A 13,182-nucleotide genomic window follows, 5' to 3' on the forward strand; every position below is an offset into this window, starting at 1 on the left:
ATAACAGACTTTTCAGAAAGAGCACTGCGGGCAATGGTATACTGCATGCCCGGAGCCACTGCCCACCAAGATTTCAGTGGAGCATTCCCTATCAGGAATTGCCTCGGTCCAAACGTAATAACAGTACAAAATCTATATTTGATTTAGAAAAAGACTACATGGTAAAAAGATTTAAGGCCAGGAGATACCCAGTGAGTTTCATTAAGGGGGCATGTTAGAAAGCAGCAACTGTCACTAGGGATAGTTTGCTGCTACCCCCAAAAAAAGGACAAAGGTCCTGACAAGGTTAGACATACTACTGCATATAGCTCTCAATCCAACAACATCAGGCACATTTTAGAGAAGCATTGGTATATGGTGAGGGCTGATCAGGTGATTGGTAAGATCGTGGGTCCACGTCCCCTTATCACTTACAGGAAAAGTAATTCTTTAAGGGACATTTTGGTCCATAGCCATTTTTCTGGTGACCGAGGCAGCTAAGGAATCTGGTAGAAAGAGCAGCGAGGCTTTTTTAAATGGGGTAGATTCAAGGCATGTGCTTACAGGTAAAACAGCTAAGATCAGTAAGTTTATTAATTGTAATAGCGATTATGTTGTCTTGGTTTGCCCCTGTGGTTTGTGGGAAGTACTATAGCGTGAGCCTCACTAAAATTTCAGTTAAAAGCAACATCCCGGAGTGATGAAGTTAAACGTTGGTTTGTGTTCTAGCAGATCCTGCATCTGCTTGCCCGGCACGAGGAGATCGGGGAAAGCAGGATCATTCATATATATATATATATATATATATATATATATATATATATATATATATATATATATATATATATATATATATATATATATATATATACATATATATATCATCGCTCTTCAAAAGATTAGGTACGGACCTGTGCCTAATCATATATAATACAATGAGGCAGTAGGTCCACAAACATCAGCCATTCGCTGTTATGTACTGTGATGGATGCAGATTTGATTTTGCAAACACATGGCTGTCATTTTTATTTGGCATAATGTTTTCTTCTTTCTTTTTGTTGCATATGCATGCAATTAAAAATGGTAACCATTGCACCAGCTTGCCACAGGGTGAGACTTGTTAGCTTTGCCAGTGCTCGTTTTTGGGTAACACTACAACAGCTACATAGTAGTTTATGTAGAAGTGGAAGCACTGGGACTGCTGGACTTTTAGGGTTGGTTAGGTTAACTGCAGAAGTTAATTGCCACTGAGAAAGTCATATTTAATTATTGACTGTTATGTAGTGCATTCTAACAAGATTTAGTATCAAATGGGTTGTCATGTTAATTAATTTAGGCATTACTTTTTCGATGATCGTGTTTGTTTTAAGTCATGAACTCACAATAATGAACCTTTTTTAATGCAAGTGAATAAAAATATGAAACACAAAGTCTGAACGGCAAGTTTATAACCCAATTAGAGATGGCAAAGGTCCTTTTAAATGTGTTATTAATGGGTCTAGTTATCAGACCTACATGTTTAAAGCTCTTTCACCATCAGTAGTAGGGGCTTGTCATTGGAACTATCCACTAATAAGTATGATCCTTTGTTAATCTCACCATATGTCACCATCGTCTGTAAACCCACAGGTTGACAATCTCTTCTAAATACAATTCCTCATTCTTTCTCACAATTTAAACCTATTTTCGATGTTTATGTATTCCTCTTCACCCCTTAACGTTTCAGTGTAGCACCTTCTCTTTCACAGTCTTTCTTTTGAAGTTTGATGAAGAGGTTTGGCATTTACTGAGTGGGAATGTGGTTGTCATTTCTCAGGCTTACTCACATTTGTTCTTACATGTGGGGCATGCTGAAGTAGTAAGAAATTGCCAAAAATATCTATGTTGTACCTGTGATAATGGGAATAAGACACTATGGGGGTCATTCTGACTCCCGCCGGCCGCGGTAACCGCAGGGCCGGCGGGAGCCGCCAGAATACCGCTGCACGGTCAGAAGACCGCCGCGGTTATTCTGAGTTTCCCGCTGGGCTGGCGGGCGACCGCCAGAAGGCCGCCCGCCAGCCCAGCGGGAAACCCCCTTCCATGAGGATGCCGGCTCCGAATGGAGCCGGCGGAGTGGAAGGGGTGCGACGGGTGCAGTTGCACCCGTCGCGATTTTCAATGTCTGCTTGGCAGACACTGAAAATCTTGGTGGGGCCCTGTTAGGGGGCCCCTGCAGTGCCCATGCCATTGGCATGGGCACTGCAGGGGCCCCACGACACCCCTTACCGCCATCCTGTTCCTGGCGGCCAAAACCGCCAGGAACAGGATGGCGGTAAGGGGGTCGGAATCCCCATAGCTGCGCCGCCGTGGAGGATTCCCCAGGGCAGCGGGAAACCGGCGGTACACCGCCGGTTTCCCGTATCTGACCGCGGCTGTACCGCCGCGGTCAGAATGCCCATGGGAGCACCGCCAGCCTGTTGGCGGTGCTCCCGCGGTCGTTGGCCCTGGCGGTCCATGACCGCCAGGGTCAGAATGACCCCCTATATTCATTCAGTGTAGATGGCTTCCACATGTTTATACTAAATTGTATCTTTCCATTTGTCCATTTGTCATCTTCTGTTGGTATATGGAAGACAGACTAGATTCTTAATCTTTTTTTCAGAATTACTTCTATTTCTTAATCCAGTTTTATTAAACACGTCAGTGTGTCCACCTTACCAATAAGGAACAATCCTTGCCTTTTAATGTTTTTCTATGTGTGTTACCAGCGAATAAAAACGGATAATTCCATTGTTCCCATAGGTTTCTTGCGGTGGCTGTCACATGTTAGTTTTTGCCATTCCAAGGCCGAAGGGGTCTGAAGAAATCGAAATTGATGACTTGAAAGAAAATTGCTTGACAGTTCCACACTCTGAGTTGGGTGGTGATTCCTCACCACCATCCCCGTTACAGAGAACTTTATCTGCCAGGCACAGACGTAGAGAAAGGGTATGTTTATTTGATTTATTTGAAGATTTTTAAGGAATTTATTAATGTCAGTAACATGTGAACTAAAATGTTAGTCCATCAGCTAGTCCTTAGCGACCAAAGAATATTCCACGAGGTTTAAGCAGATATTAAAACAACTCCAGAGACTCGACATCCCTGAACAACATTATGACTTTGCTAACCCTTTTTATCTAAGCCTCGCAAAGAATCCCTCGTTGTGCCAGTTCCTCCAATTATGTTATGCTGCATTATGTTATGCTGCATTATGTTTATGCTGTGATGTACCTTCTTAAACTTGTACTTGATACTTAATGTATTTTATATTTCACATAAAACTCTGCAGCATTCTGTTATCATTGTGGCTTTACTTGCTATATGGTATGACTAATATGTTTGTTTCATTGTTTGCTGTGCCTAGAAGTTGGGCCTTTGGCATTTGTTTGTGTATGGCAAATAATAAACCAGTGCGGTATAAAAAGGAATATTGACCTTACAGCATTTGACTTTAGGAGGAAAGATTTACATTTTCACTGGTAGACTGTTTCTCCTTTCAGCATAATATCCCCAAACTCAATGCACCCAATGTCTTAGATTCCTTGTCAAACTGTGGTGTATTTTTTCCTCCTTTCAGCAGACTAAGGTGTGGACGAGCAGACCTTTTCTTGGCTGAAACCTAACTTGCGAAACACGTGCCCTCCTTACCCTAAAGGCTCCATAAATCGCCCAACATTCAAAAAGTGAAGGTGTCTTTTACCTGATGTTTCAGGCATAGAAAACATAGTAGATCTTATGCCGTACACATTGAAATGCATGCAAGGTGCAACCTCAAGCAGCCGGATGCCACATGAGATATTGAATGTCATGCCCATTCCTTTGAGGTGAAAGAAAAAGTTTTCATCTCTTACATCTAGCTAATTGAAATGAGTAGGAATTTGTGAGATATGAAATTAAGATTAGAATTAAAGCTAAAGCCAGTGACTTAAATAAGAGCAGCGCAGAACTACAGGCGGAGACGAAACAAGGTTTGGCACCTCTAAGCTACATAGGAGGTGAAAGCCAGATTAAAAATTACACTGCAGATGTTCTTAAAATGAAAGAATAAAATTTCAATTCTGTAAAGCAGTATCATGCAGCTGGTAGAAGCAGACTCCAGGGTCCCTCACACACTTTAGATTTCAATAGTTTTTTTTTATTGATTTTCCTTTGACACAAAATACATTAAGAATAAAAAATCTTCCTTCCAACTCCATCCCCTGTTAATGCCTTGTTACTTGTAATGTCCTTGGGCACCGTTGTGCTCTATTGTCCATTGCAAAATAGTCCCTGCACACTTTATATCATGGATCTGGTGACCATCATTTTCTTACTGGTTATAGTTATGAATGTGGGTCCTTGGTAACATCATTAAAAACTGTACAGACCTTTATATTGCTGACAGGCGCGTTCAGTAGAATCAATCAATGATAAAAAACTAGCAGTGAGGGACAGTTAAAAAATAAGAAAAGGGCCAGCACACACCATCGGAGAAAACTCCCATGGTGTGAGGGTTATTAGTTTAAATTTTAATGAAAACAAACTCCCACTTTGTGAGTTTGTTTTGAAAAAAGTAAAACTTTTTAAAAGTTTGGTAGCTAGTCATCATGTTTGAAGGCTCCATTAGTCAACCATTTCCAATAGTGACAGTTGCCTGCCAATGCTGTGAATTAGGGGGATGCCGTGTCCGTCAGTGTGAACAAGTAACTTACTCTGAAGACCATTGCTCCATCATCCAGATTCTAAATCAGGCCCCTAATCGAGTTGAACTTAATTTCAACATGAAAGGTTGTAGAAAGACAACTGAAATGAAACCATTAGCACATTGGTGATTTCAGCTGTGTAACACAATGTAAAAGAAAGAAGAGCTGCCTTGTTTAGGAGGTCCTGGATTGGTAAACTCTGCCAGAAGGTCTTGGAGGATTCTAGAATCCTACAGATTAGAAAATGACTCAAAACATGTCTATGTGCGCTGACGTTTAGGGGCCAATAAATCTGCTTTGCTTGCCTTCTAATTACTTGGCTTGTTTCCAAAAAGATCATTTCAGAGTAAGCTATCATCAACAATTTGCTTTTTATGAGTTGATCTAGCATAACTTAACATAACATAACTTTAGAAATAATAGCTTTTTTTCAACGTTTATTTATTGTACATTCAAACAATACAGTGCCAGCAAGAGAATCAGAAAGGCATTGAGGGTCATGCTTTGCGAAACATTCAAACAGGTGTCACTGAAATTAGTAGAGTGCAGCTCTAGAGGTCAGTATAGAAGCCGTGGGCAACATGGTACACCTACATAAAATACAGACTACCAGAGTCTGGTCTTTGTAGAATATATGAAGGCTGAGCCCACCATGAGGCGAATATCTTCAATCTAACTTTATTTTCCTTTTGGAGAGCCAGAGAGGGAATTCAGGGGTGAGGGATACATGAGGACCAGTTGGGGGCTGGTAAAATGGAAGGTGGAAACGCTCAGGTATCTGGAGGGGTCTGTACCTTGCAAAGGAGTGCCCCACATACCTTCTTAGAATGATACAGCCGTCTCCCTGGTAGGCAGGGGGGTCAGTTGAGGGATATTTTGACACTTGCCATGAAGGGGCCCCTTGTGGTTTCAAAGATGTGTGACTGTTCATTTAGTTTATAGGTGATTTTCTCGTAGCTATGCAGTACACTTCAAGGAGCCATCCTGTGAATGCGAGAATGCTGGGCTGTCGCCAGTTGTGAAGAATATAAAATTTGCCCAATTCTAATGAGGTGGTGAATCATCTGCGATCATAGAGGGCCATATTGGGGAGGCCAGAGATGCCATGCAAAAGAATGAGAGGTGATGAGGGAGTAATTTGGAGAGCACTATACTGCTGTAGTCTGTCCCAGAAAAAACATCAAGTAGGGTGCAGTGGCTGAACAGGTACACAACATTTAGTGCAAGTCAGATCTGGCAGCTCTGTACCTTCAACAGAAGTCAGGCGCAGGAGTTTCACCCTCTAAAGTTTCCAGGGAACCAGGAATCCCTTAAGGCCCTTCAGTGGTCAAAAATATACCTTTCCCAGAAAAGGCTGCTTTCGAAGTCTAGTGGCTAAGAAGGATGAAAGGGAATCTTTCCCTTTGTTGAGGACTGCATTCAAACTCAATGCCAACCCCCTGTATTGTCTGAACACCTTAAGATCCTCGACTAGGGGAAAAGGTGCACCTCTGCTGGCCATTGGCCGCGAACCGCCCAAAGGCAACAGGGCCGTTGGCGATAACACTCAGAGTTTGTGTTTCTTAGTCCAAATGCTGACTACAAGAGCTCAATGGGTTTGAGCCCACAACCATTTAAAACCAGATTGAGGCACCTTATACCAGTGTCATTCCAGGTCACCCAGTAGAATGAACATCCCCGGATGAGGAGGTGGGGTGTAAGCCACAATGGGACCTTATGTTGTAGGTATGGGGATATTCCCAGGAGACTTTGTACCTCCTGTTAGGCCCAGGGCATCACTGCTATAATCGTATTCGAGGCCACCCCTGGGTCCTTAGCCAAGAGATACAAGGGCTGCATCATGATTATAGGCGAAGGAAGGTGATACTCCAAGTGTGCTCAAAACAGGGAGTCCTGGCTGTAGTATAGATGAGCCGTAACCTGGGAGAGGTAAAAGGACAAGCTATAGGAGTTGAGGTGGGGGAGCCTAAGGCCTTATGCCGGTGTGTTGGGCTAATGTTGAGAGGCTTGGATACACGTCTTATGTACACTCCAGATGTAGGAATAGATACTGGCTTCAATAAGTGCCAAGAGAGTTCTGGGTATCCAGAGGGGCAGCATCCTGAAGACATATTGAAAGCGGGAGCATTGGTAATTCCCTGTTTACAATCTCCTCCATAAAGACAGATCAAAATGAGACCACTTGGAAATCCTGGTATGTCCATTCCGGGGTGGGGGTGGGGGGGAGTTATCCTATACTATGTCGGATAGGCCCCTATTAAACCAGATACCCAAATAGTGATGCCCTTTTGGCACCCATGTAATATCGTAGCCATGGATGGTTTAGGGGTAGTGGCCCTAGTCATTGGTAGGGCTTCATTTTCCATCTAATTGACCATATGGCCAGGCAGTTTGGAGAAGTCCCTTGATAATGGAATTACATATGGAGTAGTTTGTTGTCCACATAGAGCATACTTTTGACTTCACCAGCAACTTTTGGGTATCTCAAGCACTTCTTGCCATCTGCGGGTCACTGCCGACGCCAATAGAAAAAGGAGCAGGAAAAGGGGGCAGTCTTGATGAGTGCTGCAAGCAATCTGGAGCATGTTAGTGAGGAATACACCACAGGGCACTTCGTCAGATGGGGAATCGTATAGCAGACTGACTTTACTTTTGAAATTATTCCCCAACCCCATGTGGATCAAAACCTGAAATAGTTGTGGCCATTTCGCTCGGTCAAAGACCTTTTTGGCATCACGGGAGAGTATCAACATCTCTGACGAATCATCTTTCATACTCCACAAAAGATGCACAAGTGTTTGTAGGCGATTACGAGAACTGTGCCTCAGGAAAAACCCACCTGTGTCTCATGCACGAGTTGCAGAATCATTTTTCCCAGATGGGTCGCCAGGACCTTGGCAGTCAGTTGAAGACCCACATTAATGAGGGATATCGGACGGTAGCTGGCACACTCTAGGTGGTCTATAATGTCCTTGATTACAAGGCTGATGACTGCTTTGTTGAATATGACTATGGATATGGCTCACAACGATATATAGAGTCCCAACAATCCAGCGGTCATCGCTTCATTGAAGGCTTTGTAGAATACACCGCAAAGTCCTATCTTCTTCGGAAGACTTGCAAGTGGGTAACCCTCATAGGGTATCCACCACCTTTTCATCTGTAAACTCCTCCTTGAGGACCACTCGGCCCCCGTTATTCAAAGTTGGAAGGTGTAGCGCATCAAGAAATTGTTTAATCCAGTCAACTATAACATCCAATTCTGAGGAGAAGAGGGCTGTGTAGTAGGTTTCAAAATTACCAACTATTTCCCTGGGGTGCACTGAGATTTGACCTGCACTTTCCTGGATCTCCATTATGGCGAGCTGTGATTTTTGCTGCTGTAGGTGGGAACCAGTAATCTCCTTGCTCATATCTTTACCAGCAAAGTTTAACCAATACCTTATCAGCATGCATTGTAAAGAAGGAATTAAGTTGTATCTTCAGCAGCTCTAAGGGGGCCTTCAGATGCTGTGTGGTGTTGGCTGGATAAAGATCATAACGGAGTGCACTTTGGCTTGCATGGCCTGAAGGACAGTATGGGCCTTGCATTTCGCAAGCCCTGATTCTCTCAACAATTGTCCTTGCAATGTCACACTGCATGCTCCCCATTCAACCCTGTGTTAGTCAGGAGAACCTGCATTTTCTGCAAAGTAGATACAGAGGTGGTGTCAGAGCAGTTCCTTACCCTCGGGGATCTTTATGCAAACACCTTCATCCGCCACTGGTTAGGGCCGTGTTTGGGTGCCCCCAAAGACCAGACTGAGGTGGACCGAGCGGTGGTCAGTACTGGCTCCTTCCAGTATGTCAGTGTGTCACCTGGGAAAGTAATAGCAAGTAGTCAATACGAGATTGGGTCCTGAGGGGACAAGAGAGGAATGTGTAGTACCTCTCAGACGGGAGAAGTAGATGCCAAATATCACACAGGGTGTGATCACCAAGGATGTCACTAAGGAATGCCCTATTGCGTCTGTGGTGAGCATCCACTATCCCTGTTCTAAGGCCTGATCCGGGGCCAGGTTTCAGTCACCCCCCTGCAATGCCAGCCAACAGTATCCTCAATAGGCGAGCCAGCAAATGAATTTTACCAGCCAGCAGTGTGTAGATTGACTCCACTATCATTTAGCGATCTAGGATACATAGCTTGGTAGACACCTACTTGTCACCCATGTCTGAAGGACACTGTAAGATAGGTTCAGCCCTATCAGGATTGCTACTCTGCAGTTCATGAAGCATCCTGTTGTGTTGTTGACAGTCCTACTACTGTGACCCTGCCCACCCACTCATGGTGTAGCTTGGAAGCCTCCTCGGAAGACATGTGCAACTCCTGCAATAAGACTGTGTCTCTACGTTTAGTTAGTAGGTATTGTAGGGCTTCAAGCTTGACTTGATATAGGGAGTCAAGCCATTAACATTCAGTGACACTATTGTTAAGGCCAGTGACATATCCAGGACCGGTGTTGAGAGAGAGGTTGCAAGTGCTGAGGTAAGAAGCCCACCAGGCATCTGTTGCATGGGGGAAGGGGGGGTCCTCAGCTTCCCCCATCCCCATAGCATGGAGTAAGAAAGGACGTTGCCCTGCAAGGAAAAGATGGGGAAAACAGGAGGAGCAGGCAAGGCAGGAAAAATCAGGACCAATGTCGGCAACAGTGGGGGAAGCCTCTTGAGTTCAACCCATTCTCGGGATGTGGTGTTAGCAGGTGTAACAACACTGCCCCGACCTGGGGCTCAAAGCATAGTTGGCCACACTCATTCTCTTCAGCCTCTCCAGCTGGTTGTTCCAGCGGGAATTTATCTCTGTCTCTGTCCTTGTGGATTGCCTCCACCACATGATGTCCAGTCCGTCCAGTTCCCGCCTGAGGGTCCTTGCCATGTGCATGTGTCAGGGCTGGTACAGTGGGTGCTTCGAAAGGGGGAGTGCATCACCCTGACGGGTGCCATCTCTGGGGTGCATTGATGCCACATTTATTGGAGATTAATTTAGCGAGTCTAAGAACACTTCTACGTTGCCAGGTGAAGAGAATTCCCAGGTCCATCCATTCATCTTCACCTTGATCCTGGCCAGGTCCAGCAAGTCGTATTTTAAGTTATTCTCTTCCTGGGGCAGAGCCCAAAGAATCTCCTGCGCCTGGTGTTAGTTACTGCTGAGTAGTCTGCTGAGAATAGAAAAACTGTTACCACCAATAAAGAGGGGTTCTTTCGCTGTTCTACCCATCTGCAGGATCGACCTGATGTGTTGATGGAAAAGTGTACAGACAATGAATGGATGAAGTATTTGTATCTGAGGCACGGCGAGAGACAATTTGGTGTACCCTCTGGAATTGAAGGGTCTCCAGGAGTTTCAGATGGAGGCGTTCAGGAAGCATGGACATCTGGTAGCAGTTCTATCGGATTTTTCTTTGCCCTCCGGGCCTCAGTATATTAAAAAATTATCTCTCTGTGCTCTACTTCCATGTTTGTTATTTTCCAATGCAGGAACTCAATGTCACAACCCCAATCCAACAGACAGCCATCCTGGCCACAACAGCTTCCTGGCATTAGTCCACTCCATCCCGGCGCATGTGGAAGGCTGACATGTCTTGCCAGACCAATTTGACCTCTGATGTGAGATAAGACATTTTAAAGCTTATTGCCCTGAAGGTAGCCCCAAAAGACAAGATCTCTTTAAGGAGTGCTTCCATATCGATAAGGTCCCCAGATGTAGGTGTCTAGAGCAGCTCATGGACCAGGGAGGAGATCAAGGGCAGTGGGACATGATGCCCGTGTCAACAGGCCCAAGATGGTGTCACCCCAACTTGTAGGGGAAAGATGGATGGATCTCCTTCTGGGTGAAACAACATTGGTTCCCAAGGGCAGTTGAGCCGAGTTTCTCTCACTTGGCACAAAGCCTCTGTGGCAAGTACCAAGCTAGTCAAAAGTTCAGGCACACCCCATGTTTCTAAGCTGCACTGGGAGATGGGGAGCCAGCACAACTAATGGGGGTCTCCCCAGATTGAGAGTGTGCCCCCAGGGAGGAGCGGAGGCAGGCGTCAAGATCCCAATGGCAGGATTTAAGGAGAAAATCAGGAGGCTCACCCCTTCCCAGGAGCAGACATACTCAAGTACAGGGAGGTTGACAGCCTAATTTATCCACCCACTTTGGTGCATAGGCAAGCAGATGGTGTCCCTCAGGGAAGGCTCACTGAGTGCCCCATGGACCAGTTTCTGTTTTGTGGCCCTTTAGGCCTACAGGGATTACTGAAGGACAAGCATTGGTGCTGGCAGGGGGAGAACTCACCCTGTGGCTGGGCTTGTTTCTTGGTGCAGCCTGTGGGGCCTCCGGTTTGCAGTGACTCCACACTCACAGGGCTGAGGTGGACTTTCTGGGTGGGGTCTCTGTATGAATGGCCGGTAGTATGTCTCTTAGCGCCCACCCCTTTGTTCTCCCTAGGGGCTGCCCTGATGCTAGGAAAGTTCAAGAAGGCTGTGCTTCACCGGTGAGGGCGGCAAGCCAGCTTCTAACGACCCGTCAACCTGTTGAAATTTTTAGCCTTATAACAGATCACATGAACCTATTGTTGAATCCGTATGTGTTTGTCTGGTCTCTTTATTGAATGTATGGTTCTAAGATTATTGATCTGTGTATGTTTACGGTTTTACTTAACTAATAAACTAAATCTCAACAACAACATACCCTGATGTTGTCTTAGGATTCATTCCTTGGCCCCAATTGCTCTAAAGACCATCTTTGCCAAGTCAATAGGCTTTTTGATTGCCCAAACTCAAGTGACTGTAAAATTGTGAATCTCATACATGGGAAACAACTTCCAGCATACTAATAATGAGACGGAGTATGCAAGCTTCTCCTATCAAAGATAAGTGACCATTGGAATAATATAAAATGATATATTGCTGCAGTCATGGAATAGTTTTGCCAAGCATTCCACCTTGGGGTAGTGCATTGAGTCCCATTGGGTCGTAGGATGGTGTACATGTCTAGACTGATCTGTAGTAGTTTTTTTTCTTTGTATTCCTTTTTAGGAAATGTCACCTGAACAGAACTCTCTGTTGACAAGAACACTACCTGCAATAGGAGCCAATCTTCTAAACTCATCTATGCCAATCACAAGCAAGACCATCCCGTCCAGGTTACCCAGCATGAATCATCACTCAGCAAAAGCTAATGCAAGCCTTATCCTGGAACCAAAGAGTGATGCTAAATCAGGTAACACGTTGAGTCAGGGATACTAGGGTCGGATGATATACAGATATGATATTCTGCTGTATTGTACTCGCCTATTTCTCAACTTCCCTGTAGGCACACTGTGCTAGTTCAACTAGTTGATAACAGAAAACATAACTTTGAAGCACATTTAGGTGTCCTATTGCCCAGTAAAGAGTACCAAGACAGAACTGCAGTCACTGACATGATCTTGTCTGAAACCACTTCGCTGCCAAAAATATTTTTATTGACGTTTTCTCTGATCTCGATTAAGCCTTCATAATTTATTGCCACAGAAGATATGGTAACTCTGTGTAAGTCCTTTTTCATCACATGTTGGGCTGTCTAAGGCTACCCTGGGTTTGTGGCTTCTCTTGGAGGAAACTGAACATAGCAAACATGTAGCAAAACCTTTTTTTAAATATGAAAGTGTTGGGCAATGAAGTGTGTGTTTTGTTTTCTACTACTGGCATAAATGAAAGGTTTGGTGTGCTTAGATATCCCTCATCCCAGCTTTCAGTATTAGACAAAGTTCTAGAAAATAATCTTTTCATAAACACATTGTTTGGAGTTTTATAGTCCCTGATTGATATTTCCTATTTGTTGAGGTTTCCACCTGGTAGCACTTTATGAGTGGGTGGGGGTGAAAGTAAGTACGATAATAGAGAAGTAGATTACAGTATTTTCTGCTACTTTTGTTTTTGCACTGAGACCTAATTCACAAAATTAATATACCATTACGTTCATCAGGATCTTCTGGTTGCAGAGATATATACGGTTTGTTGATTTCCATAAACAGGCGAAAACCAGAGCCATCGACTGAACTATGGCATATAATGACTTTTCATTGTGTTTTTAACCATGCATACATTTAAAAGTTAAAACTAATTAATAAAACATGGCACATGGCAAGGAAGAAAAGCTATACAATTTTTTTAATGTGCCCATGTATTTGAGTTTAAGAATAGGGGTTATTTGTACCATTCTGAATTTGGTGTAATGCATATTATGAGGTGAATCTAGGAAGGTTTTACAAAATGTCTTCTTTTGTGCACACAAGCTCAATTTTCGAAGCCAAAAATGTTGAAACATTCAATAGACAATAACACATATCCTTCTATTCTTCAATCCCACACTTCCCATGATAAAAACAGTACCTTACTTCTAACTGCTGCTTATCACCCATTATCAAAAAGGCCCCAAATTCGACATGGAAACATCTAGCATTTACCTTTGAATTGTTCTGGTAACGTGGGT

General features: G+C 44.0%; 1 protein-coding gene across 4 annotated transcripts in view; it reads left to right on the forward strand.

Moving 5' to 3' along the window:
• RPGR (retinitis pigmentosa GTPase regulator) overlaps positions 1-13,182 on the forward strand; it is a 427,988-nt gene that overhangs the window by 166,148 nt on the left and 248,658 nt on the right. For all 4 annotated transcript variants that reach the window (XM_069204238.1, XM_069204236.1, XM_069204234.1 and 1 more), the window contains exons 10-11: positions 2,764-2,949; positions 11,745-11,928. In XM_069204238.1, coding sequence (XP_069060339.1) covers positions 2,764-2,949; positions 11,745-11,928 — 370 coding nt within the window. The remainder of the gene's footprint in view (positions 1-2,763; positions 2,950-11,744; positions 11,929-13,182) is intronic.

The sequence above is a fragment of the Pleurodeles waltl genome, chromosome 8, assembly GCF_031143425.1.
Source record: "Pleurodeles waltl isolate 20211129_DDA chromosome 8, aPleWal1.hap1.20221129, whole genome shotgun sequence".
Lineage (NCBI taxonomy): Eukaryota > Metazoa > Chordata > Amphibia > Caudata > Salamandridae > Pleurodeles > Pleurodeles waltl.